General features: G+C 41.3%; 1 protein-coding gene across 2 annotated transcripts in view; it reads right to left on the bottom strand.

The window, feature by feature from the left end:
• Positions 1 to 26,189, bottom strand: part of PIK3C3 (phosphatidylinositol 3-kinase catalytic subunit type 3) — a 133,644-nt gene extending 107,455 nt beyond the window's left edge. For both annotated transcript variants that reach the window (XR_014711622.1, XM_084628052.1), the window contains exons 1-5: positions 26,035 to 26,189; positions 23,977 to 24,165; positions 22,616 to 22,759; positions 20,947 to 21,076; positions 553 to 639 (exon numbers count right to left, since the gene is read on the bottom strand). Coding sequence is in view for 1 of the 2 variants with exons in the window: in XM_084628052.1 (XP_084484178.1) it covers positions 553 to 639; positions 20,947 to 21,076; positions 22,616 to 22,759; positions 23,977 to 24,165; positions 26,035 to 26,102 (618 nt within the window). In the remaining variant the exon portion in view is untranslated. The remainder of the gene's footprint in view (positions 1 to 552; positions 640 to 20,946; positions 21,077 to 22,615; positions 22,760 to 23,976; positions 24,166 to 26,034) is intronic.
• Between the last annotated feature and the right edge of the window lie 440 nt (positions 26,190 to 26,629).

Raw genomic sequence — 26,629 nt, 5'->3', positions numbered from 1 at the left:
AGGTGGTCATTCTATACACCTTTCAGAGCACAGGCCATTTAAGGAGATAATTTTTGGCTTCATGGGTTAACACTTCCTTCCTGAATTGGGGGCAGGAGTTCACTCTGTAGGTTAAAAACGAATAAGCAATTGATTTAATCAAAAAAGTCTCCAGATGCAATATTTTCCCTCCCAAACCAATATCAATTTAAACAAAAAGTAGTGAGTCGATTAGAAAATGATTATAACTTTAATGCTGAGTTTATATGGGTTGAAGTTTACTGAAGGAAGTTGTTGTGACAACTTCAATTCCACCCCACCACATGATGCTCTAACAGTCTTAAGCACCTATAGCCAAGTTAACGAATATCTAAATCTGCCTAATTTCAGCTACCTCTGTATCACTAATGCCAGAGAGAGTCATTCTTTTTAGATTGATTTCTTCCTTTAATGTGCACAAGAGAGAAAAGAAAAATAGGGCAAGTCATTTGAATTACAGTCTCACAAGCAAGCCAAGGCTTCCATATCAACAAGATCCAAAACCCATTATAAAGCTGATATATGATGACCTACCTCATTGATCATTTCTATTTCTCTAAAGGTCAGTCTGTCCAGCCAGTCTACTTTCACCATGTGACCTTGTCGATGAGACTTGGTGAGCTGCCATAGAAATATATAGTGATACTATTTAAATTGCTGTGACTAAAAAAGAATATCCAGGCCATAATTTCAAAGACAATCACATATGAAAGGGATGGGAAGAGAGGGAGTTTAAAAGCTTCTACATTACAAATAAAGTGGGCCTTATAAACAATCTGCATTATAAAAATATTCCCAGGATCCAAAACATATTGATCACAAAAGAAAGGACAAAATATATACATCACTAACTTTAGTTTTGAATTCATAATAATATGACATATATTAAAAGTGTCCTATTTGTAAAGCAGAGCTCTAGTATGACAATAGTTATGGCTTAGTGGTTCATTTCATGTGAAAGATTTCTGAATCTAAAATCTCCAAAATTAGAGAATGCAAAAGTTTGGTACTTCATTTAACTTTATAAACAATACTTCTTGTCCTTAAAAGTAATTTAAAGATATGATTTCAGTAAGTCTGTCTTCACCAGTGATATTGCATACAGCAGAGATTCCAAAACTGTGGTCTTGAATCTGCTGGTGGTCCATGAAGAGCTGGATGATATGTTACTGGTTCCTTCTGTGTCTCATTAAAATACATTAAAAATACATTCCTAATGCTACTATTCTGACTAAGCAAATGCCATAGTTCCTACAGAGAGGTCATGTAAGTATCTCCTCTTCCAATGGCAGTCTATGAGACAATCTATTAATTGTGGTCCACACTGTACAGTTCAAGAAGAAACGTGGAAGAAAGCAGTTTGTCAATCACTTGGGGGTGCAATAAAAGCTTACAAGAAACGGCAAGAGGCACAGGCACATACAAGTAGGAGCACTGGGCCCTCCTAAAGCTAAGAAATTAGGAAAGCCTTGAAATACAGTAAAGTTACCATCTTTTTTGCCAGAACAATAGAAATTATAGTATGTAGAATGTAAGGTAAAATTTTTGACACAAGTTATTTCTGAAAATTAGACACACATACTTTTGATTTTTTTACCTTTCATATCCAGCAAAAGTCCTCAGTCTTTATAGCAGAAATAAGATAATGTATTATATTACGCTATAAGGCTTGAAGACTTGTAAATTAAAGACTCCTGCAAGGCAACTGACTTGTTAATTTTGTATTTTTCTAGTGTGGTGGGGGGGGGGGGTGTTTGTTTTTTTAAATAATCAGAATGTACCATGGCCTGCATTAAATGGATCTAAAATTAGGTAACTGACAAGGATCAAAATGTAACTGTAAACAGATAATCATGCAGCATTTTCTAGTGGGGTCCTGTAAAGATCTATTCTGGGCCCTACACTATTTAACATTTTTATCAATGATTTGCAGGGTTGCCAACTTTGGTTGGACGAATTCCTGGAGATTTCATCACATGACAATCTTTAATTAAAGATTAATCTTTAATTCCTAGAGACTCCTGGAGGGTTGGCAACCCTAATACTTGGAAGGGCACATAATATCAACACAAAGTCTGAAATGACAAAGATTGGGGAGTAGTAAAAAAAAAAAATGGATATGACAGGTCACTCAGAGTAATCTGGATGGTTTGGTAAACTGGGCACAAGCAAACAAAATGCATTTCAATATTGCCAAATATGAAGTTATACCCTAGGGAAAAAAGAACGGAGGTCATACATACATGTAGACTCTATCCTGGGAAGCAGTGCGACTGAAAAATTCCTGTGGGTCATTGCAGATAATCAGCAGCAAATTAGCTCCAAAGAGATGCTGTTATCAAAAGGGCTAATGTGATCCTTGGATATATAAACAGCGGTATCTCAAGCAGAAGTAGAAGGATTATATTACTTTAGTATTTGGCACTGATGCAACTGCTCCTAGAATACTGTCTGCAGTTTTGGAGTGAACAATTCAAGGTAGATGATGATAAATTGGACAGGGTTCAGAGAAGAGCCACAAGAATGATTAAACAGTTGGAAAACATATCTTATTGTGACAGACTCAAGGAGCTCAATCTATTTAGCTTAAACTGAAGGTTAGACTCTGATTTAAGTCACCCCTAAGTACTTACATGGGGAACAAATATTTGATAATGGGCTTTTCAATCTAGCACACAAAAGATATAACCTGATCCAACGGTTGGTAACTGAAGCTAGACAAATTCAGACCAAAGAAATAAAGTGTAAATTTTTAACAGTGAGGATAAACAATCACTGAACAACTTACCAATGGCAATGCTTTATTCTCCATCATTGGCAATTTTTAAAATCAAGTTTGGATGTTTTTCTAAAAGATATGCACTAGTTCAAAAAGAAATTAATTCAGGGAAGTAAAATTCAGGTCAGACTAAATGATCACAGGAGTCCTTTCTGGCCTCAGAATCTATGAAAAGTTATGTTAGTACTTCTGTTAAGCAAATTATTATGGCTCAGCAATTGTTCATAGCCAATATACCAGTAATTCAAATATGGACAACAACAACAACAAAAAGCATTGAGTGCAAAGCATAAAACAGCTCATTTGCCTTATAAAAATCTATTAAGTGGAACTACACGGGCATAGTACGCTATCAAAATACATGCACAATATGCTGCTGCTATGTGGCTGTCCTAGCACCATTCTGCAAGTCTAAAATGTAAGGGCTGAAAAGTGAAGTATTGCTTTTTCCAATGTGTGTCTATAGACAGGCTCAATGAGTATTAGGATAACTTATTTTATATATAATATGCATGCTGTGTATTTACATTGGGTAAAGGAAAGTAGACAAACATTCAAATTTCTTTTACTCTTTTCACAAGATACTTTCTTTTGACTGGGGGGAGGGGGAGTGAAGAACAGAAGGGGGAAAAAAACTCAGTCCAGCCAGAAGTTTCTCTTCCTTTCTGTAATTACCGTAGCACCTTCAGGCCCAAATCAGGGCCCATTGTGATCGTATTGTACAAACATGTAATGAATAAATTGCATGGAGTTGGCAATAATTTCAAAAGTCATGAGTCAAAAGAAAAAGATTTTTTTTTACACCTTATTTAAGTCAGTCAAAGTATATTTTTTTAAAAAAACCTGCCACATGTTGTTGGGTTTTTTGCCTTTATAGAGAGAAGCTGCATGCCCCCAATTTGCGTGCAATCACCACAGAGCTAAAATTCAACCTTAGATGCACACAGTTTAAACCTAACTGTTCACTATCTGGAAAGGATTTTGCTTACTCTCTCCTTTCACCTTAGGTGTGGGGAACTACCATTGTACCCCTCTCTCTACCTGGACAGGACTGAATTAGAACTACTGCCTCTTCTTTCTCTCCATGATCTCCCTCAAGTCTTCTGTCCCTATCACCCGCATCCATTTGCCTCCCCATATTTCCTTCTTATTCTGCTACATATTTGTCTCCTTCTCTGCCATGCCACATTTCCCTGTATCTGCTACTAAAATTCCTTTGATTCCTGACATATTCTCCCTCCCTGTTGCTCCCATCATCCCATTCTCAACACCTCCCACATTCTCCTGCTTATTCCTCAGATGGCAGCTAAGGCAGCCACCATGTTCCCTGAGCAAGCTACCTTCAGCCATTGGAAGCAATGAGGGCTGGTAGCATCACTTTCAGTTAAAGAAACCTGGAGGCCATCTTGCTGTGGGCAGTCTGTGGCTTCAGTACACTGAAACTAACTGAAAACAGCTAATTTGGTAAGGGTACAACTTCAAAAGACTGAAAGCAGGAATTAGAATGACAAGAATCCTTTTAAAAAAATTACCTAAATGAGGAACTGTAGTTCCCATGGTAACAACTAAAAGATTATGATTATGCAGGATTGGTTAACTTTCAGCTGTGTGTGTGTGTGATCTGTGGATCCTTCCAGTAAATCCCCCAACATTTGCACCTGCTCAAATCTAATCTACAAATTAAACTGTACAGCAGGGAGGTAGAGCACAGCAATACTCTCTCAGTATATTGGACAGTATGGTAGTCTTCAGACACAGATTTTTTAAATTACAGCTATATTTTCCATCTCTCCCATCGCAACAATGCAGAGTGTCTCAAATTATAAATCTTGAAGTATTCTTTTACCAGGGCCAGTCTCTCCACTCTAGCAAGCTTCACCAAAGCTGGAGGAAAACGAAGAAACCAAGGTTATGACATCCAAAAGCCAGCATAACTCAAAGTTGAATTTTGCTCTCTATATAGCATTACTGGAATAGAGGATGGTAGACAGGTTGAAAGCCAAGTTTGTTCATTGGAAGCAGTTTATTAATGGTTTCCTTGAGATTAGTTATTTGATTACTGCTCTGGATATTTGTGTGGAAGGCTGAAACGGTGTTGCTGAAATCAAATCCTACTTACTCTGGTAATCCATCACGGCTAAATGTTATATACGTGACCACCATTCACTGGATTCAAACTTGCAATGTTTTCCATTTGTCTGAATATACAGCACTGAGCTTTTTCAAGATGATTAAAGAAATAGATTTGCCAAATAAGGGTCCCATATCCTTTGTAGATTTTTTTTTCTCCCTTCTGAATCACCATGTTTCTTCCTCATTTCTCAAATTGGTGCTGCTGGGGTAAGTTTCCATTTAGAGGAAAATTCCTTTTATTTCTGAGGTGGGGAGGAGTTTCCCCCTCCAGTTAGAGTACAAACAGTGCCTTCACTGGTGTTATATAATCAATCAATACAACTCCATTTAAAGATAATACTATACTGTCTTGTACAGGGCACTACTTTGTCCCAAGCACACAAGCTGGGGTGAGGAGTCAACCTCATCTTCTCCTCCCCTCAAACATCTCTGCATAATAAAGGGATGGACACACAAAAGGAAGAGATGCCTTGCAGAAGGTAGGTTCCCTATTATTTTGAGGGCTGGGTTTACCCACAGCCTGGAAGAGTTTAACTCTTTTTGCTTATATTAGCATATCAAGGTTCTCTAATGTTGAACAGGTTTTACTACTTGTTGCAACATTTTGTTTCTGCTCAGGCCTCCCCCCAAGTTTGTAGGGATACTGCCAGGGAAGAATGACTTCTAGAGTAAGGGATGTTGAATCACCTCTAACTTATTTCTATATAAGGTCACAGAGATAAAGCAAGAACAGGCCTTAAGGAGCAGGGATGCCAATCTGGTGGCAACTCAATGAACATTTCTGGAAGCCCCCTTGCAATGGAAAGAAACCTATGTCTATTTATAAAAAAAAATACCTTTAGCCAACTTCTGTGAAAATTCTAACTGGAAAGGATGAGAACATGTACAGATATCTATGCCCACACCGCATGAGCATGCTTTCAGGCATGTCTCGAGAATGGTGTTGGTTAATATTAGAAATGGCAAATTTGACTATCGAAAGCTTTAACCAAGTAAGCAACCATAAAAAACCCAGCCCTTGATTAAAGGTAATTTCACATAAAAAAAAAATCACAGTCCATAGCAGAGTGGGAAGGTTTCTTATTAATAAATGTTAGACTGCTTAGTGTCAGAAGCATGCACTCCCAAAACCAGGTGCTGACAAGCTTTGCCCTCTTGCTACTTACTTCCTCCATATGTTCCTTGTCAGGCTCCTATATTAAAGAAACTTGTTAATTAACATGTTAAAGGACTGTGATTTCCAAATATTTAATTGGAATTTAATATTGTATTTTATCAGAATTTTACCACATGGGGAGTTAAAGGGCACTCACTATCCCTCAAGAGAAGCTTATTGCATCACAGGATCAGGTTGATAGTGAATACAATCCCCCTACAGCCCCCTTACTTGCTTCTGTATCATGAATGCTTGGTTATATCCACAAACAAGTGAGGAGAGCTCACCTCAGCTCAATCTTAAGTGCCAGGAAAAGAAAATTTAAATGCATCAAAAGAAACAGACCAAAATAAACCTTATCTTTTGAAACTTCTGAATCATACCACACATCTATATTTTAAATTCATACCTAAACCAAATCCACCCAAGATATTGCTACTCCTTTCCTCTTTAAATCAATACACAAAAAGGGGGGGGGGGGAGAATCACGTGCTTCTCCTTCACAATACATTGTCTGTCCTTAAAGACAAAATACACTTGGTTTCTTTTACTGAAAATCTTTTTTAGATTTGCCAGATCATGTAATCCTATAAGATAAATATAGCTTCAGGGGTGGGGCACCAAATAAAATATGCAGAAGAGAGGACAAAGATCTTGAGCGTAGTGCTTCTAAATTAACTTCACATTTTACATGAGGATCTAATATAATTTTGGTCAAGAGATGTTTACTTTATGACCTTTTTAGTGAAGCTTTTGAAAAGATTAGTAGATTCTTGAAGACTTTTCCTCACCTATTTTTTTTTTAAAGCCATTGCTTCAGTAAGGAAACTATACATAAATATTAGTAGCTTTTTAGGGCTCAATCTTAGATTGTCAAAAACTCAATTTGATACCTTACCCACCTTGGCTAATATATTTTATTGGACCAAGTTCTGTTGGTGAGAGAGAAGTTGGTCCAATAAAAGATATTACTTTTCACCCACCTGGTCTCTGTAATATCCTGGGACCAACACAGCTACAACATCACTGCATCTAAAAACTTCATTTAGTACACTTGCTATCATAGATCTCTGGACAAAGATAAAAGGTTCTGACAGCCTCAGACACTGCTAAGAAATCTAATATTAAGTGATAACCAAGATTTTACTGAGGAATGTGAGGAAGAAATCACGTTCAACTGCACCATGAAAGTACATCACAACACTGCAGAAGAAATACATTTGTTTCAAACAACTTGTGGGTTTGTTTTTATAAAAGTAGCTTTGATCATGATTCTGCATCTCAAACTCTTTACTCTTTACACTCAGAATCAATCATCTAAATTATGCTTCATGAACCTAAGCAAAAGTCTTCATAAAGGCTGAATTTACTGGAGATACTTAAAAAAATCCTGGGATGGACAAAGCATGAGATTTACTAAGTTTTTAAAATGCTTTGAACAGCAGCTGACACTGACAGCACAGCCTGACTCTAGCCACTGCAGGAAGGAGGCCTCAACATAAGTATTTCTACCATGAGTCAACCACTACCACATAGGTCTTGAGGACACTACACAGGTCTTTCTTCTTCACTAGGAGGCAATGATGCTGCAGGTCTGTACAGAAAAGTGCATTTGATAACCATTGGGAAAAAAATCATCCTATTCCCCATGGTACTAAGACTGGCTCTGTAGCCCAATATCAGCCTTCACTGCAACAAGTTCAAGCTATCAGAGGGGTAGCCGTATCAGTCTGTATCCACAAAAACAATGAGGAGTCCGGTGGCACCTTAAAAACTAACAGATTTATTTGAGCATAAGCTTTCATGGGTAAAAAAATCACTTCTTCAGATGCATAGAGTTCAAGCTGTTTGTCCTTGCCTTAAGGCTAAGCATTTTAACCTCACCCTATCCAGCTACTCTATATTGTGTCAACTGTCCCCATCATTCCACCAGCAATGTCAGCCTTGACAGATCTCTTCTCTCACGAGCACCTCTTCACTTTCCCCTAGAACAGGGGTTCTGAACCTTTTTCTTTCTGAGCCTCCCCCCACTACCCAACATGCTATAGAAATTCCACGGCCCAGTTGTGCCACAACTGCTTTTCTGCATATAAAAGCTGGGTCTGGCGTTAGTGGGTAGCAAGCAGGGCAACTGCTCAGGGCCCCATGCCACAGGAAGCATCGCAAAGCTAAGTTGCTCAGTCTTCGGCTTTAGCCCCAGGTGGTGGAGCTTGGGTCCCAGGCTGCAGTCCTGCACAGCGGGGTTTGGCTTTCTGCCTTGGGTCCTAGCAAGTCTAACACCAGTCATGCTTGATGGACCCCCTGAAACCTGCTAGCGCTTCCCCAGGAGGCCTCGGTCCCCTGGTTGAGGACCATTGCCTAGAATACATAAGGGGTGGAATGAACGGCACTGATCTACATTATAATAAATCCAAACTTTGGTTTCTATGCTATGGTCTGCCAGTCATCTTTTGTGACAGATGTCTGATCTCTCGGTACTCAGCAAAAAGAGTCACCAACTCATTTCACATCAGATCAAACACCTATTAACTTTTGATCTGATGTCAGAGAGCGATACCAAGGGTGATGCATATGCCAGATACAATAAGCAATGCTGCTTTCAATTTGAATGAGCTGGTACTGTAATTACTTTTTGTACTAGCCTTTCATCGCAACAGATCTGGATTTAAATCTAGGCCAGGACCCTCATGAAAATGAGTACAATATACACTTCTTTAATATTTGTCCAAAAATGAGTACAATATTCACTTCTTTAATATTTGTCCATTTCACAAATTCTGTACTTAAAATCAGCATGATATGCTGAACCACCAGTTAGAAGGAACCAGGGTAGATTTGATTTAAATGAAATTGATTTAAATCATGATTTAAATCACTAGTCAGGAACACTCGATTTAATCATGGTTTTCTACATAAAAGTGCGTTCTCGTTGGTTGTTATAACCTTCGTACATATTCTTCACAACTCAGAGATAGATGTAGATTTCATTTTTAGAAGGTACATGGGATACATGTTTAAATAGTGATTTATTTTGAAAATTTTTCAGATTAGTTTTACAGCTATATCAGAAAATGAATGATCGTTTGGTTATTTTGTTTACCAAAGGTAATTGAATCAGATATATATGAAGTCTTTGGGGGGGGGGGGTAAACGATCTCTGATTCAACAGGTTAATCATTAATATTTGGAGGATTTTCGTGCCATGCTGTATTAGGAGGAGAATGTCACCAGACAGTCATTTAAATTGTGTTATTTAACTAAAACAACAACGTTAAGTATTCTGGATTTTTTTCTTCAACAGCAAACATAATATTTTAACAAAACAAGCATATGTCCCTCGCTTCTCACATTTATCTCCAGACTTCTTCTTCCTGTCCATATCTATTCTGCCCCCAACAATCTTCTATTCATTGAACTTTTTGAAACTTTGCACTTTTAGAGAGAGGTAAGGGATTGACTCCGTGTACACAAATTTGCAGAAGGGCAATAGAGTTGAGGTCTGTTATTTCTCATCTCTATATATTATTTATTTTAAAACATTTTTGCTGTTAACAAGCATGTTACCTCTTGAGACACAAATCCGCAGTTTGAGAACTGCAAAACTAAGCATCTGTGATGGTATCGTCTAGACTGAGCACTGAGTCCCATTGAGTAGATAGAAATAATCTATACAGAAGCCCCTGAAACCCCATAAGATTGGGTCCCTAATCCATGAACTATTGGAAGTCATTTACAAAACTTTTCTTAAACATTACAGGAATATATTGTCTCATACTATAGAATTTGAATTTATAATCCCTATTCCATGACGAGATATCTTTGAGCTATAATGGATCTTAATTAAAAATATCTTTAGGTGGATTTTTTTGATAAAATGCTTTGAGGAAAAAACCTAATTTAAATAAAAAATTTGTTTTGATTTTTTTTTAAATCATTTGTTTTTATCGACCCTGGAAGGAACCTAAGAATGGAACAATAGGGATACTGCAGTCCAGAATTAGGGTTCAACAGAACATCTGCAGAAAAGTTTGAATCATACCTGTCCATAGTTAAAAGAAAAGGAGTACTAGTGGCACCTTAGAGACTAACCAATTTATTTGAGCATAAGCTTTCGTGAGCTACAGCTCACTTCATCGGATGCATACAGACTAACACGGCTGCTACTCTGAAACCTGTCCATAGTTAGTGATTCTAGTCAGCAGTTAGTTCTTATTTTCACGAGTATTCACGCTGAAAATCCTAACATACAGCTATCCAATAGCGGGGAAAAAGACTGCTATGAAATTTATCTTCATTGTTTGCAGCTTGACCTCTAAGCAATCAGCCATTTTAAACCAGTCAAATTGAAGACTGGCCTCAGGCTTCTGACGCCTTCTGTTCTGAAACCTTTCCAACGGGAATATTAGAAACATGAACTTGTACCAATGTCTATCAGGTTATGTGCTTAAGGCAGTTGATTTACTTGACATTATTTCGAGGCTCTCGACTCCAGTATAACCGAACCTAAGTTACAAGCATTTGATAAGTCACAGACAGCAACTTTCTGAATTTAATTCTCAGAAATTGAAATATCACCACCTAACTCAGTAAACTGCAGTTACTAATTTTTTCCTGGTAAAGCTCATGCAAAATTTTCTTTCATAGAATTCATCTGCTGACCATCTAGAATCACAGAAAAGGAACTGGGGAAGGGAAAATCCTATGTTGTGCACTCACAGTCTGAGCAGCTGGAAAGAAAGTTTAGAGAAGACACAGATGAAGGGGAAAAAAAAAAAAAAAAAAACATAGCCAGCTCTTAGGTTTCAAGCTGAATTTTGTACTGGGTACTTCTACAACCAAATCACAATGACCAAAACCAGTAGTCTCTTGTAACTTTCCCTTCATGTGTCCCCTCCTTCAAACAAGTCTATGAAGACAAGCGTTACAGATCGGGCCCTACCGAATTTATGGCCATGAAAAACACGTCACAGACCATGAACTCTATTTTGTTGTGTGCATTTACCCTATCCTATACAGATTTCACAGGGAAGACCAGCGTTTCTCAAATTGGGGGTCCTGACCCAAAAGGGAGTTGTAGGGGGGAAGAGGGTGACAAGGCTATTTGGCGGGCAGGGTGGGGCACAGTATTGACACTCTTACTTCTGCGCTGCCTTCAGAGCTGGGTGGCTGGAAAGCGGCAGCTGTTGGCTGGGCGCCCAGCTCCGAAGGCAGCGCCCTGCCAGCAGGCGCACAGAACGAAGGGTGGCAATACCATACCATGCCATGCCACCCTTACTTCTGAAATGCTGCCTTCACAGCTGGGCGGCCGGACAGTGGCGGCCGCTGACTGAGGGCCCAGTTCCGAAGGCAGCAGCGCAGAAGCAAGGGTAGCAGTGCCGCAACCCCCCTACAACTCCCTTTTGGGTCAGGAACCCCACAATTACAACACCATGCAATTCCAGATTTAAAGAGCTGAAATCATGACATTTACAATTATTACAATCCTATGACTGTGAAATTGACCAAAATGAACTGTGAATTTGGTAGAGCCCTAACTATAGAGATGCCCTTCTCTCTTTGGATCCTCCTGTCCCAGATTTTAGAGTAAAACCCCTTTCTCTCCAAATATAGACAAACCTTGTCTGAAGATTCTAACCAAGCTCATTTGTATTTGATTATTTCCCAGTGGTGAAAGCCTCCCTGGTTTTGACACTAAACCACTGCTGGGATTTCCAAACAGACGTAGCTCAGAAGGTCATATCCCAGGGGCATTACTGGGGCAGTGTGTGTCATGGCTACACCCACAGAGCACCAAATGATCTATACCCCACCCTTCAGCACAAAAGCATCTAGTCCAATGATACTGAGACTGAGGCTCACAAGCTCTTTAAAGTGCTGCAAAGAGCCACAGGAGACATGTGATATTAACACACTAATTTAATTATTAACCAATCAGGATGCTTTCACTGGATATTCTCATAAAAAACCAACTTTCCACACAAACTTCCTCGTGGCTGGACTTTACAAAAACTAGACAAGCCATTTACACACTTTGCTTCTCTACCAAAAAAAAAAAAAAAAAAGGACACTAAACTATCTAAACTACTACATGCCACAAGGGGCCACAACAGTGGTTCCCTTAACCCACCCAGCAATATTGTTAATCTATCCAGCTATACTCTTAGCCCAGCAGAAGAATCTGTCCTATCTCGGGGCCTCTCCTTCCGCCCCTCCACACCGACAAACATGATACAGTTCTGTGGTAACCTAGAATCCTATCTTTGACGTCTCCGACTCAAAGAATATTTCCAATACACCTCTGAACAACATACTAACACACAGAGACCTTCCTACCAAGACTACAAAAAGAAGGATTCTGGGTGGACTCCTCCTGAAGGTCAAAACAACAGACTGGACTTCTACATAGAGTGCTTCTGCCGACGTTCACAGGCTGAAATTGTGGAAAAGCAGCATCACTTGCCCCATAACCTCAGCCGTGCAGAACACAATGCCATCCACAGCCTCAGAAACAACTCTGACATCATAATCAAAAAGGCTGACAAAGGAGATGCTGTCATCATCATGAATATGTCGGAATATGAACAAGAGGCTGCTCGGCAGCTCTCCAACACCACTTTCTACAAGCCATTACCCTCTGATCACACAGAGTTACCAAAAGAAACTACAGCATTTGCTCAAGGAACTCCCTGAAAAAGCAAAAGATCAAATCCGCACAGACACACCCCTGGAACCCTGACCTGGGATATTCTATCTACTACCCAAGATCCATAAACCTGGAAATCCTGGGCACCCCATCATCTCAGGCATTAGCACCCTGACAGCAGGATTGTCTGGCTATGTAGACTCCCTCCTCAGGCCCTATGCTACCAGCACTCCCAGCTACCTTCGAGACACCACTGACTTCCTGAGGAAACTACAGTCCATCGGTGATCTTCCTGATAACACCATCCTGGCCACTATGGATGTAGAAGCCCTCTACACCAACATTCCACACAAAGATGGACTACAAGCAGTCAGGAACACTACCCCCGATAATGTCATGGCAAACCTGGTGGCTGAACTTTGTGACTTTGTCCTCACCCATAACTATTTCACATTTGGGGACAATGTATACCTTCAAATCAGCGGCACTGCTATGGGTACACGCATGGCCACACAGTATGCCAACATTTTTATGGCTGACTTAGAACAATGCTGCCTCAGCTCTCGTCCCCTAATGCCCCAGTCTACTTGCACTACACTGATGACATCTTCATCATTTGGACCCATGGAAAAGAAGCCCTTGAAGAATTCCACCACGATTTCAACATTTTCCATCCCACCATCAACCTCAGCCTGGACCAGTCCACACAAGAGATCCACTTCCCGGACACTACAGTGCTAATAAGCGATGGTCACATAAACACCACCCTATACCGGAAACCTACTGACCGCTATTCCTACCTACATGCCTCCAGCTTCCATCCAGGACACACCAAACGATCCATTGTCTACAACCAAGCTCTACGATACAACCGCATTTGCTCCAACCCCTCAGACACAGACAAACACCTACAAGATCTCTATAAAGCGTTATTACAACTACAATACCCACCTGCTGAAGTGAAGAAACATATTGACAGAGCCAGAAGAATACCTAGAAGTCACCTACTACAGGACAGGCCCAACAAAGAAAATAACAGAACGCCACTAGCCATCACCTTCAGCCTCCAACGAAAACCTCTCCAGTGCATCATCAAGGATCTACAACCTATCCTAAAGGATGACCCGTCACTCTCACAGATCTTGGGAGACAGGCCAGTCCTTGCTTACAGACAGCCCCCAAACCTGAAGCAAATACTCACCAGCAACCACACGCCGCACAACAAAAACACTAACCCAGGAACCTATCCTTGCAACAAAACCTGTTGCCAACTGCGTCCACATATCTACTGAGGGGACACCATCATAAGACCTAATCACATCAGCCACACTATCAGAGGCTCGTTCACCTGCACATCTACCAATGTGATATATGCCATCATGTGCCAGCAATGCCCATCTGCTATGTACATTGGCCAAACCGGACAGTTTCTATGTAAAAGAATAAATGGACACAAATCAGAAGTCAAGAATTATAACATTCAAAAACTAGTCAGAGAACACTTCAATCTCTTTGGTCACTCGATTACAGACCAAAAAGTCGCAATTCTTCAACAAAAAACTTCAAAAACAGACTCCAACGAGAGACTGCTGAATTGGAATTAATTTGCAAACTGGATACCATTAAATTAGGCTTGAATAAAGACTGGGAGTAGATGCGTTATTACACAAAGTAAAACTATTTCCCCATGTTTATTCTCCACACACACTGTTCCTCACACCATCTTGTCAACTGCTGGAAATGGCCCACCTTGATTATCACTACAAAAAGTTTTTTTTTCTCTCCTGCTGGCAATAGCTCACCTTACCATACACACTGTAATGAGAGTGATCAGGTAACACCCACTGTTTCATGTTCTCTGTTTATATAAAATCTCCCCACTGTATTTTCCACTGCATGCATCCAATGAAGTGAGCTGTAACTCATGAAAGCTTATGCTCAAATATATTTGTTAGTCTCTGTGGTGTCACAAGTACTCCTTTTCCTTTTGCGAATACAGAATAACATTGCTGCTACTCTGAAACCTGTCAATACTTCGTCATTGTCCTGTGAAAATAATATATAATTTATATATAAACTAAATATTTTCCCGTCATACTGTTTAAATATGAATATATAATACATGAAACAATGAATTCACACTACTGTGGCTCTTTTGGGTAATCTTGATTGCTAATTTGGCTCCTGAACTACTGAGGTCTGAGCATCACTGATCTAGTCAATCACTTCAACCCATGCAAAATTGCTTCCTACTGTCTTGTGCCTCTTCTACCTGAAAGTAGAGTATCCAAATCTGTACAGTAGCCACACTAATTTCCCTTTACGCCAAAAGGTAAAAGTAGAAGACCTTATAAAATATTGATGTATGCAAGAGGTCAATCATTATAGCAGGTTAAATGTAATCCTAATGAGCCAATTTAGTTCCCCCATTTTCTTCCCCACAATACATCACGGATTATCTACATATATAGAATTCAGGATGTCCACAGACACTTACCCCTTCAGAAACAATGTCGGTCTCTAGAAATACATAAACACCTCAAAATAAACAATTAGAAAGGCGGCCAAGCGTTGTGAAATAAGAAATATGTTCTCTGGAAGATGAATCCTATCTTACCCTGAAGAACCGAATGCTTTCACTGATGTTAAGGACTAGGTGGTGGTATGATCAGCCAATTTCATTCAGCTGATAGGAGTAGTGTTGTGGGTAGAGGGGAGGGAAAATGGAAGAAGTGATAATTTAACAGCAAAGCTTTCTTTTTAAAGCAATAAACCAACCTATCAGTCCTAAGGTAGAATTATTTAATTGTAATGTCCTAATGTCATTACCATTAAACAGAGCACTAAAATGTTCCACTCTCTGCATATAAATTACGGAGATAAGGGAATGGAGCTTGCTTTGCCAACAATCCCCTGGGAGGGCAACTTCATAGTTTTCAGCCACGCTGACAGTTTTTGAAGCAACTTTCAAACATTTCACATTAGCGTGATGATATGGCACTCCATTACCAGACTGAATGCTTGCCACAGTTTCATCAACCTGAGAAGGTTATGTATGAAACATTTTCTTTCCACAGCAGAATGGGAGTTTCAACAATGTCCAAAACCTACACGAGCATGACTGAATTCTTCGTGTGGATCAACGAAGTGCTGGTCAAAAAAGTGTCAAGAAATAAAAAGGATTTTCCTTCAAATGGAAAGCAGCTCTTTCAGCTGTATGTATTTTTTTTAAGTAATAATTCATTTGGTGGATTTCAACCTGGTCTCTAATGTCAGGCAATCAATCAACATCGTAAGACCATCACAGATTATCATAAATCAGACCAGTACTTTAACTGCAAACATATTACAGAAGTCAGTGAGGATGACTTTGGAACACAGCGTCCACAGATACTATGCCTACATTTAACCAACACTGTTAATCGCTCATTTTAACAAATATTCAAATTCTCTTTTACATACAGCCATACAAGATCACTAATTGCTCATCAACTGCTAAATAGGTTATAAGAACCACTGAAAGTCTGTTTTACTCAAGCAGCTGCTTGAATTTAAGAATGCCATAGCTCAGATTAATCCATTTGCTAGAGCACACCTGGGTAAGTGAGAACTCTTTTCCACGATCCAGAAACCCTAGTCAATTGAATTTACAGCAGGTATGATAGGTAATCTACCTCCACCACTGCGAGGCTGAATCTAAGCACAACTGAACAGGAGGGGGAGAAAGACAAGGCAACCTGCTATTCCAAAAATAAAAAAAGATAAGTAGAAGCTTTATTTGGTGGGAAAAAATTGCCCTCTTGGTAGCCGACTGGAGTTACAATGCTACACCACTGATGGGGGAAATATGAATTTTGTATATTGAGGCACATGAACAGGATAAATGACTGCCAAAGGGGAAAAATACAGAGTCAGTATCTGAACTCTTAAACACTGACTATGAGAGGTTGATTGCCCTCAGCACCTGAGCAGATTGGACCTTTGCTAGAGCATGGGGGATGATTGCCTTCAGTGTGCTATTCATAAATCAGGACTTTGTAAAACTTATTTTGTGTGCTCTGCGCATGGTTTCAAAGTTAGCCATAAAGCAGTGTAACCACAGAGCAATTAAGTATACAACATTGTTGGTTTTGGTCACAAGTACCAACACTGTTTATTATGGAACACTGAAGTAGCACGGGTTTGTTTTGCCAGGACATTGCTAAGAACCTAGAGTTCAGGTAGCTTGGGTGCCTTGTTTGAACATTGCAGCCTCATCTCCCGTGTTTTTTGAATTTATAACACTTATGTCTAACATTCTTGAAAAGTAATGCACTCACAATGCCATATTAGTCTGCAACCTTAATTTTTTTCTGTTGGGTGGGATATTCTCTAAGTGTTTTGGTGGTTTTTTTTTTAATTGTCAAAAACTGCTGGAGAGGAGCCCTGTTTTTCTGAAAGTTCTAGGAAGTCCATAAGAAAATGGGCCCAACCTAGTACACCTTAGACAGTCAGGTGGAAAAAATGCTGCCTAGTCTGCTAGCCACAAAATCTCTTGCTGACCACGTTCACTGCAGACTTTCTAAGATCATTTGAGAACAAACAAACAAACAAAAAACCCTCCTGCAAATATCTTCAGGGTTAGTGCTCTTCAGCATATCCTGGAAGGTGCAGAGCTGTGTAGCTTCCAATGTTTTTGGTTCCTTATATATGTGGGACTTGTCGTCGGGTGAGCAGGAAGGGGGACAAAGCGGTTAGCACAAAGCTTGGAAGTGGATGCACGTCAGCAGCGTACGGAAGTAGCTATGCCAACGTCAAAAGGAAAACTCCTAAGTGAACAAGTCCTAAGTGATGTGAAAAACAAAACCTTGTAGATATAAATGTAGGAATAAAGGAATACAACATTTCACTACATTAAACCAATTCACCATACTAAAGCAGAAAATTAAGATCATATGCACTTAGTTTCTTCCTATGCTAACTCTAAACACAATGGAATGTCTTCCTCAATGCAATACAAAAAAAAAAACTCAAGACTTGATGAAATATTCCATGCGCAGCCAATTTTCCTAGAATCCAATGAGGAATATGTTCAATAGAAGGCTATATAGTGTTGATTCTAAACAAAATTAGTATTAAGATTAACAGGTGAGGCAGTCATTATATTGCTTTTGTTCCCATTCCAAAAAGAAAACCATTACAACAACAAAAAAATAGCATCTGAAGCTTTCTGTGGATAAGAGTATCCTCTTACTGCTCTTGAAATTCAACCTTGCTCATGTTATAGTGACCTGCTGACTATAAATGAGCAGATTATAATGAGTTTTCTATTAGAAACTCAAGGTACACACAGCTTAAATGAAAGTTAGTTTATTGCCATCATAAATCTCTAGAAGAGGAAAGAGATTTATATCACAAACTTTCCTTGAACAATTATGAAAGCAGTTGGCTGCCTTGAAAAGCTAGGAGACAATCACCAAATTATTAAATCTGACCTAAGTCTATTAATTAAAATAGTTGACCTATTAAGTGAGCATGGCCTAAGTTTGCTATAAGAAGGTGGACTGATAGGTTAATCCAATGGTTCATGATTGAACTCAGACTGACCAATTACAGAAATCATCCTTTATGGTCAGGGATTCTTCAAGACAAGCTTTGAGGCAACAGAAAAGTATATTCCATTATTTTCTGGCAGTGAAACTTTGTTTCTGCACAAAATTGACATTAATACCACTGAGTCGCCAAAGCAGTGCTAACATCTAATCTCTCTTCTTGCAATTTCCACCTAAAATAGTCTTAATGTTATGCTAGAACTAATCAGTACTGACCGGAAGAGTAAAGCCTGAGCTATGCTACAAAGTTAGGTCGACATAAGCCACCTTGAATCCATGTAGTTGTGCATGTGTCTGCACCTAAATTTGTCTCCCACTGATGTAAGTGCCCCATTACACAGACATAGTAACATCACCTCCCCAAGCAGGAGGTTGACAGAGCACAAGCAGACACACTGTGTTATTGATGTCAACCTTAACAGTTCTCTAGCAGTTGTTCCACAATGCCCAACCCTGACCGCTCTGGCCTCAGTTGTGAGCTCCACTGCCCAGAGGTCACGTCATTCAGAACGCACCCCGCTGCTTGAAAGTCCAGCAAATTTTTGTAATGCCCTTTCCTACTTATCCAGTCTTGCAAGCACACCTAGTAGCTCACCACTGTTGTGAGCAACTGCCTAGCTGACCATGTGGCTACATGCTCTAGATACGCTCCAACTTGGAGTAGACAGGAAGTATTGGCTCTCCTGGGCCTATGGTGAGAAGAGGCTGTGCAAACATAGCTATGGACCAGCCACAGAAACGTCAACTTTCCCCCCTTCACTTCATAGATATTATGCAGGACACAGCAGGCAACTATAACCATCAAGATATTTTTCTCTCTGAGATTCAAATCTCTTGAATAAACAATGCCAGCATTCCTTCAATCTACCAAAAGCATGTTCAACTGTCATTCTGCGCCTGCTGAGCTCTTCCTTGATGCTGTTGAGGTGGCCGGTGTACAGCTTCATAAGCCAGGGAAGCAAGGGGTAAATTGGGTCTCCCAGTATGACTATTGGCATTTCAACACTGCCAATGATAATCCAGCGGTTGAGAAAGTAAGCCCTTGTTTGTAGCTTTCTGAACAGTCCTGTATTCTCAAAGATGCAAGCATCACTTGACTTCCCTGACCAGCCCATATTGATGTCGGTGAAGCATCCCTGGTGATCTACCAATGCTTGCATAGCCATAGAAAAGAAACCCTGTTGATGTACTCTGTGGCAAGGTGCTCTGGTGCCAAAACAGGGATATGCATGCAGTCTATTGCTCCACTGCAGTTCAGGACCCTCTACTGCAAATGCATCTACTATGTCCTGCACATTGCCAAGAGTCACAGTCCTACATAGCAGAGGCAATTAATGGCCCTGCACACTTTCATGACAACAGCCTCCACTGTGGATTTTCCAGCTCCAAAATTATTTCCCACTGATTGGTAGCAATCTGGCATTGCAAGTTTCCACAGTGCAATCGCCACTCGCTTCTCCACTGTCAGTGCAGCTCTCATTCTGGTGTCCCTAGGCCGGAGGTCTTGAACAAGCTAAGCGCACAGATCCAGGAATGTCGCCTTGCGCATCCAAAAGTTTTGCAGCCATTGCTCGTCATCTCAAGCCTGCATTGCAAGGCAGTCAAACTAGTCAGTGCTCGTTTCTCAGGCCCAGAAGCAGTGCTCCACCACCTGCGGCTGCTCCGTGACCATCAACAACAGCCTTGAATTGGTTCTCACTAGGTTCCACAGCAATCTGTCCTCCGAAAAGTTGTCATGATCGCATTATTCTTGTGGCACTGGAAATACCAGAGAATCATGCGTCCTTGCTTGCAACGATTAGGACAATACTGCAGAGCTCAGCAGGCTCCATGCCTCTGTCAGACATGACAGAATGAGGAGAACCATGAGGGTTCATGGGATTTTGAAAAAAAGATGCCAAAGTTATGGGATACAGATGACCTGGGATTAAGACAGTTGCATGCTGGGAAGTTAACCCCTTGCTCCCAGTAATGACTGTGCAACTTGTTTTGGCCGCACCATACTTTGCCAAAATTTCCCAAAAGACAGTGGCCAGTTGCACACTGGGATACCTACCCAAACTGCACTGCACTGTGCATCAACACAAACGCTCTTGGTGAGCAAGCACAGCGCTGATGCAAGGACACAAACATGCACACACACACAAGCAATACATGAACTGGGGCAGCTTTATGCCAACGTAACTTGCATCGAACAAAGTTTGTAGTGTAGACGTGGCCTAAGGTTTTCATATTTAGAAGACGACTACTGAAGAATGCTAGAGAAGTTACATGGAAATCTCTTAAAATATAAGCTCATTAAAATAATTCTTATTGAAACTGAAGAGTTCAGCATTTTGGTCTTCCCTGAGCACTTTCAAGGGATGCTCATAAATTCCTTACAGAAGACTGGGGTGTTTAGTATGATGTGGCCAAATATTAACTTTTATATTTTGATCTACAGCTTAATATGGAGAAATGCTACAGCACACCAATAATCCCTTACAGTTAAATGAGAAGGTAAATATCTTTAAAAGCATGATAACTAATGTCAGAAAATGGCACGCAAAGCAGGTCTTCCATTCCTGGCTTCTAGATTATAGATGCAAGCAACCTTAAAGACCTAACTGAAGAACTGTTACATTACCTTAGCCAATCGGCTCATCTGATCTTCAGAGAGAGTGCTACTGGTCCTCCCAGGAGTTTTGGTGGGCTCTGAGCCATCAGCTTCTACATTGGGCCAGACTTTCAAGTCATGCATTCCTTGACGAAACATACTATAAGACAGATGCAGCATCACTTTTGTAAACTGAAAATACCACAACCATCAGTATCCAAGTACAATGATAGTACTCCCACATTCCTTTTGCGAAAATTTCAGAATCAGAATCACACTGCCATGCATTATTTAACTGAACTGCAAAGTGCATGGTAACTCGTATCTTAGGTGGCCTTCATTTTTGGTGCCATGTACAGTTTAAAAATAAATGAAGAAGATTCCTGGTAAGTGAAAAAAATTGTCAATTCCCAAAGTCAATGGGTGGCACAGGTGTAAACTGAAGGCAGAACTTGGCCTTCGATTTTTATTACCAGTCACGATGCACGAGGCAGTAAGCATGCCGCCTGGTTTACAGATTATGCTGCTGCCTTTGAAGAGCAGGCACTTAGGAACAAATATCTTTTTTACTTGTAAACGGAACAAGTTTGCTCTGTCAGTAAAGACAAATATGGAACCCTTCAACGCCATTTGCATAATATGTTGTATGTAGTGTTGTTGTAGCCATGTCAGTCCCAGGATATTAGAGACACAAGGTGTGTGAGGGAATATCTTTTATTAGATCAACTTCTGTTGGTGAGAGACACAAATTTGGATCTTACACAAAGATCTTTTTCATGTTTGCCAGACCTTAAGAGCAGCTCTGAGTAAGCGGGAAAGCTCGTCTCTCCCACCCACAGAAGTTGGTCCAATAAAAGATATTACCTCATCCACCTGGTCTCTTTAATTTTCACATGATTTTTTAGACACGCACAGAATCCACGATGATGAGCGCAACACAGGCTAGCGAGACCACGCACCAATGCACACCCAAAACCCTGACTCCTGGCGTACATGGCTGGACTCTGCATTTCAGCTGGGATTTTTAACAGACTCCTAAGGGAATTAGGTACAGAACTCCCACTGATTGTCAGTCACAATTGGATGTCTAGTTCCCTTACGCACCTTTGACGATTCCACTCTTCCTGGATTAGCTTTACCTTATACTAATACTGCATAGACAGGTATTTTTCATTACTTATCCTTTTAAACCAAAGACTAGTCCTAATTTTATGATAAACTCTGGTTGAGACAAGTGTACTGGTGCCTATCAATGTCATTACAACACTTAAAGAGCACATGCCAGCCAAATGTTGATGATCTGTTCATACTTCAGGCTAAGCACATATTTCCATACCTATATAAACATGCAGTGCAGACTGTTGCTAATATATGAACCTACCGGAGTACATGATTTGAAGTAGTCTCAGCACTTGCCATTTTAAAACTTAAGAGCTTTCAGAACTTTCAGCCTAAAGGCTTGTCTCCTCTAGGGACTTTTGAACCAAAATAACTGCATCTTTGCAACACCCCAGGGCAGATCAGTTGCCTGACTGTAAAGCAGGGCAAGTCACTTCTGTACAAGCACTGCTTTATACCATTGCAGCAATGTAGCTACATCAACGCATCACTCCCTAATATGACCATTGACTCTTATTACTGTGCACAAATGCAGTTCAAACTATTATTTTACGGTACCATGCAAGGAAAAGAAACATACCCATATTTTCCAAAGAGTGAGACTGTTGTTCCCCCTACCGGAACTGCTTTACCTGGCCCATACACATCCCAAATTGTCAGAGCCACTTGTGCATTACGGGGCAAGTCAGGATACTTCACAGGCAATTTTAGCCATTCATTCCAGCTGAGGAGAGAAACTCGCTGTTAGTTATGAACGTCATATTTTAAATTGTTCTATTTTATACTCCATACTGGTATTTTTCCCTAATATTTGAACTTTGAAGATATGGCTGAATATGTTCACTTGGGCTCTGGCCCAGTACACACTTACACACATGTGTAAGTGTTTGCAGGACCACAGCTGAAGAGAACATATTCAAAATTCATAACTGAACTCTGTTTATGGGAAACAAACAGCCTTGCAAAATTGTCATGAACATTTACAGGCCCGGACCAAAAAATAAAGTTAAATAAAACTAAAATAAAATGCAACTCAGCCACACTTAACCAACTGAATAGAAAAAAGGTACAAACACACACTTTAGTCACACCTCAAAAATAGCTAATAATAATTATTATTGTTAGTCAAGTTACTTTAAATGCCAGGGGTGTTACTCTGAAAAATCAAAATTACAAAACACCATTTGTCACTCATAACATTTTTCTTTATAACTGATCATTACAAAGATAGCTTTATTTTACACATCCTAATATATCTGAAATATAGAATTTTTGGCTTCTCTAAACGGGTGAAAACTGTTTCACTGAAGGAGATATTTCAAGCAGAACACAAATGAGGATTTCTGCCCTTTTCCCCGTTAGCAAATGGAAATTGCTTGGCTTGATGTAGTTTCCACTATGTAGTTATGATTTTCAAAGGAGATACATTTTGACATTTCCTTTGTACCACAATGGGATATACTGCTTAGATTTCCTAGCAAATAGAATACGTATGCTACTTGTTATACCAAACAATCAAATCACTGTTAACCTTGCCTTTGCTGAGATTTTACAGCCAGAAGGACCCATTATGATATTCTATCCTAACTTCCTGCATATGCTGTTCCTCTGCCTGATCCCTCACCTCCTCACATTTTATTTGTTTTTCTCCGCTTGTTCTCTAGCCATATGTTAGGACTGTAAGCTCTTTGAGGTAAAGAGTATCTTTTGATTACATGTATGTACTGTATTCAGCACAATGGAGCTCTGACTGGAATTCCTAGGCACCAGAATACAAATAATATTAACTGTATTAAGAATCAAGAATGTGAAGAAAACATCCCCAGACTATTGATTAAGAGTTTCTCTTTTATAATTTGTAAATTTTGGAAAAGCCACAACATATATTAATGTAGTTCAATGTCCAAATACTTAAGATGTATATGAAATATAGTCACTTACTTCCATCTAGTGCTAAAAGCTTTGTAGGAAGTCCTAACTGGAAGAGCAAGAGGTTTCCCTTCTGCAAATACTTGGCAAGTTACATACAAGTCAGAACAAGTCTCCTGGTATAATCCTGAGAACTTCAGCATAGGGTCTTCCAAAACAGCTTTGTAACTCTTCTGTTCTCTTTTCCCTTCCAGACTTCCTCTAAATTAAAAGAAAGAAAGAAACTGTCATATAATGCCAACTTCATTTTAAATAATAGATGTCCACAGAAAGAACTGGAGAGTGAATGGGATTTTTATTGAAATTATTAAGCACAGAGACTGGCTATCTTAGTCTTGCAATCATTAATTGTGCTGGATTACTATTTTTCAGAGAGAAATGTCATCTAACTATGTGAGAAGGATTCAGAAATTCAGTGAAGTGGCATCAATGAATTTAGCCTATTTTTTTTTTAAAATAGATTATTTAATGTTATGTATGTTGCATGTTAGCAGAGAAAACAGTGAAGTTTCTTGCACTGACTGAAGTGGGGCATTTTGGGGCTCGCAGCTGGAGCCCACCACCCACCCCAGTCTGACAGCTAGAGCTGTGAGCCCCCATGCGGATTCAATTTCACAATAGGGAGCCTAGGAACAGTGCAATTCACATTCTTGTTAGTTTCACCACTACCTCCCTTCATAGCAGCAGCATGGGATTCACAGCTGGAGCTGTGAAACAGACAAGAATGTCAATTTCCTTGCTGATATACTCTCTGCTGTGAAATTCAGCCCCTAAGCTCACAACTCCAGCTCTGGCCCCTAGGCTGACAGCTGGGGGTGGGGGGACAGCTGTGAGCCCAGCGCCTGCTCATTTTCACAGCAAGGAGCCTACTAGCTGTGAAACTGACATTCTTGTCAGTTTTAGCTGGCCCTGTGAGCCCCACATTGCTGCTCTGAGCCAGAGGCAGCCATGAAACTGACAAAAATGACAGCCAACAGCCAAGGGGAGTAAGGCAGTGTCGACACAGACACTGCGTTGCCCTAACCACACCGACATAAGTGCTATGCCTCTCATGGAGGTGGAGTTATTATGTTGGTGTAGCAGGCCACTCACTTCAGTGGAAGCAGCATTTTAGTGTAGACACTGACACAATTAGGTTGACGTAAGCTGCCTTACCTCGACCTAACTCTGTAGTGTAGACCAAGCCTAAGTTATGAACATACTTAGTCAGGCCTGGATGCTGTGAACACTTGTCTATACCGAATCTGCAAAGTGGTATCAAACGAACAAGGTGAAGAAGCTGGGGGAGGGGGAGATTTTCTCCCCCTTCTAATATTAAGTCTTAATTGTAATACAAGCAGGTTATCCGGCATAGTAGCATTAAGCCAATAATGCACCTTTATCAGCTGACCTGTTCAGACAGCGCTTTTACCAGGTTAAGACCTAACCCCAAAGAAACGTGTCTCCGGTTTTCGGAAGGTAACCGGACAGTTTTGAGCCAGCGGCTAGTACCCAGAAGCGCCGGACAACCAACCCTGCTGCAGCTGTGCGACCCTGAAGGTGCAACTGAGCAGGCTGAGCATGACTGCCCCAGCTGAGAGACCCACAAGGCAAGGCCCTGGGGCTCCCAGCTCCACTGCAGGGGACACTGCGATCGGGCCCGAAGCCAGGCCCAGGCCCCCTATGGATGAACAGAGAGCCCCCTTTGGAGATGCAGGGCCATGGGCCCATCCCAGCTCCCTCCATTGCCCCGTCCCGACCCCGGCTGGGACAGGGCAAACCGCGGGCCCAGCTCTCCCCCCCTCCCACCCCGCACCCCGAGAGGGGAGCCCTAACCCAGCCCTTCCCCCACAGCCCCCACCGTCTCCAAGATGGGCTGCGCCCCCCTCCCTTCCTGAGGGGCCCCCCTCGCCCACCACCCCCGCAAGGAAAGATCCCACCTCCCCCTCAGCCGGGGGGAGGGGGGGCGCCCCGAGTCCCCTCCCAGCCGGGGGTGGAGGGTGGCCCCGAGTCCTCCGCCGCCCCCCCCCCAGCGGGGGGGGAGGGGCGAGCGCTGCCCCCCTCGCCCGGCCGCCCCCCCTCCTCACTCACATCTTCAGCTGCACGTTGATGTCCAGGTCGCAGCTATAGACGTAATAGAACTTCTCGGCCTCCCCCATGGCGGCTCCAGAGGCTCCCCCCGCCCGCTGCAGCCGCCGGAGCCTCACTCAGTACCTCCGACCCCTAACCCCGGCGGCTCCGCCAATCCCAGCATGCCCCGCCGCCATCTTGCTTAGGGGGACGCCGGCGCCGCCGGCCGGGAGAGCTGCCGCAGCCCCCGCGTTAGTTCTTTACAAAGATGGCCGCCCCCAGGGAGCGCCATAACCAAGATGGCCGCGCCCACCAATGGCTTCGCTAAGATGGCTGCCCCTGTGGGATTGGAAAGCAAGATGGTGTTCCCCTCCTTCCCCCACTGCTGACGCCCAGAAGGCCGTCTCCTTGCGCCTGCCCAGCCTAGGTGGCTGTCCCCATAGTATTACAACCAAGGTGGCTGCTCCCTGTTGTGACCAGGAGTGTCACCTGTCCAGGTTTTCCCAGGCTTCCCCGCTATTGAGATAGCTGTCCTGGGAGATCTGCAGGGGGCTCAGTGCACACTCCGCCGTCTGCTTTGATGGGTTCACGACTGTCCCAAATGCCCTGGATTTTG

Source organism: Lepidochelys olivacea, assembly GCF_965140295.1.
Source record: "Lepidochelys olivacea isolate rLepOli2 genome assembly, chromosome: 5".
NCBI lineage: Eukaryota > Metazoa > Chordata > Testudines > Cheloniidae > Lepidochelys > Lepidochelys olivacea.
The sequence above is the reverse complement of the archived record's forward strand: the minus strand, read 5'-3'. Positions and strand labels throughout refer to the sequence as shown.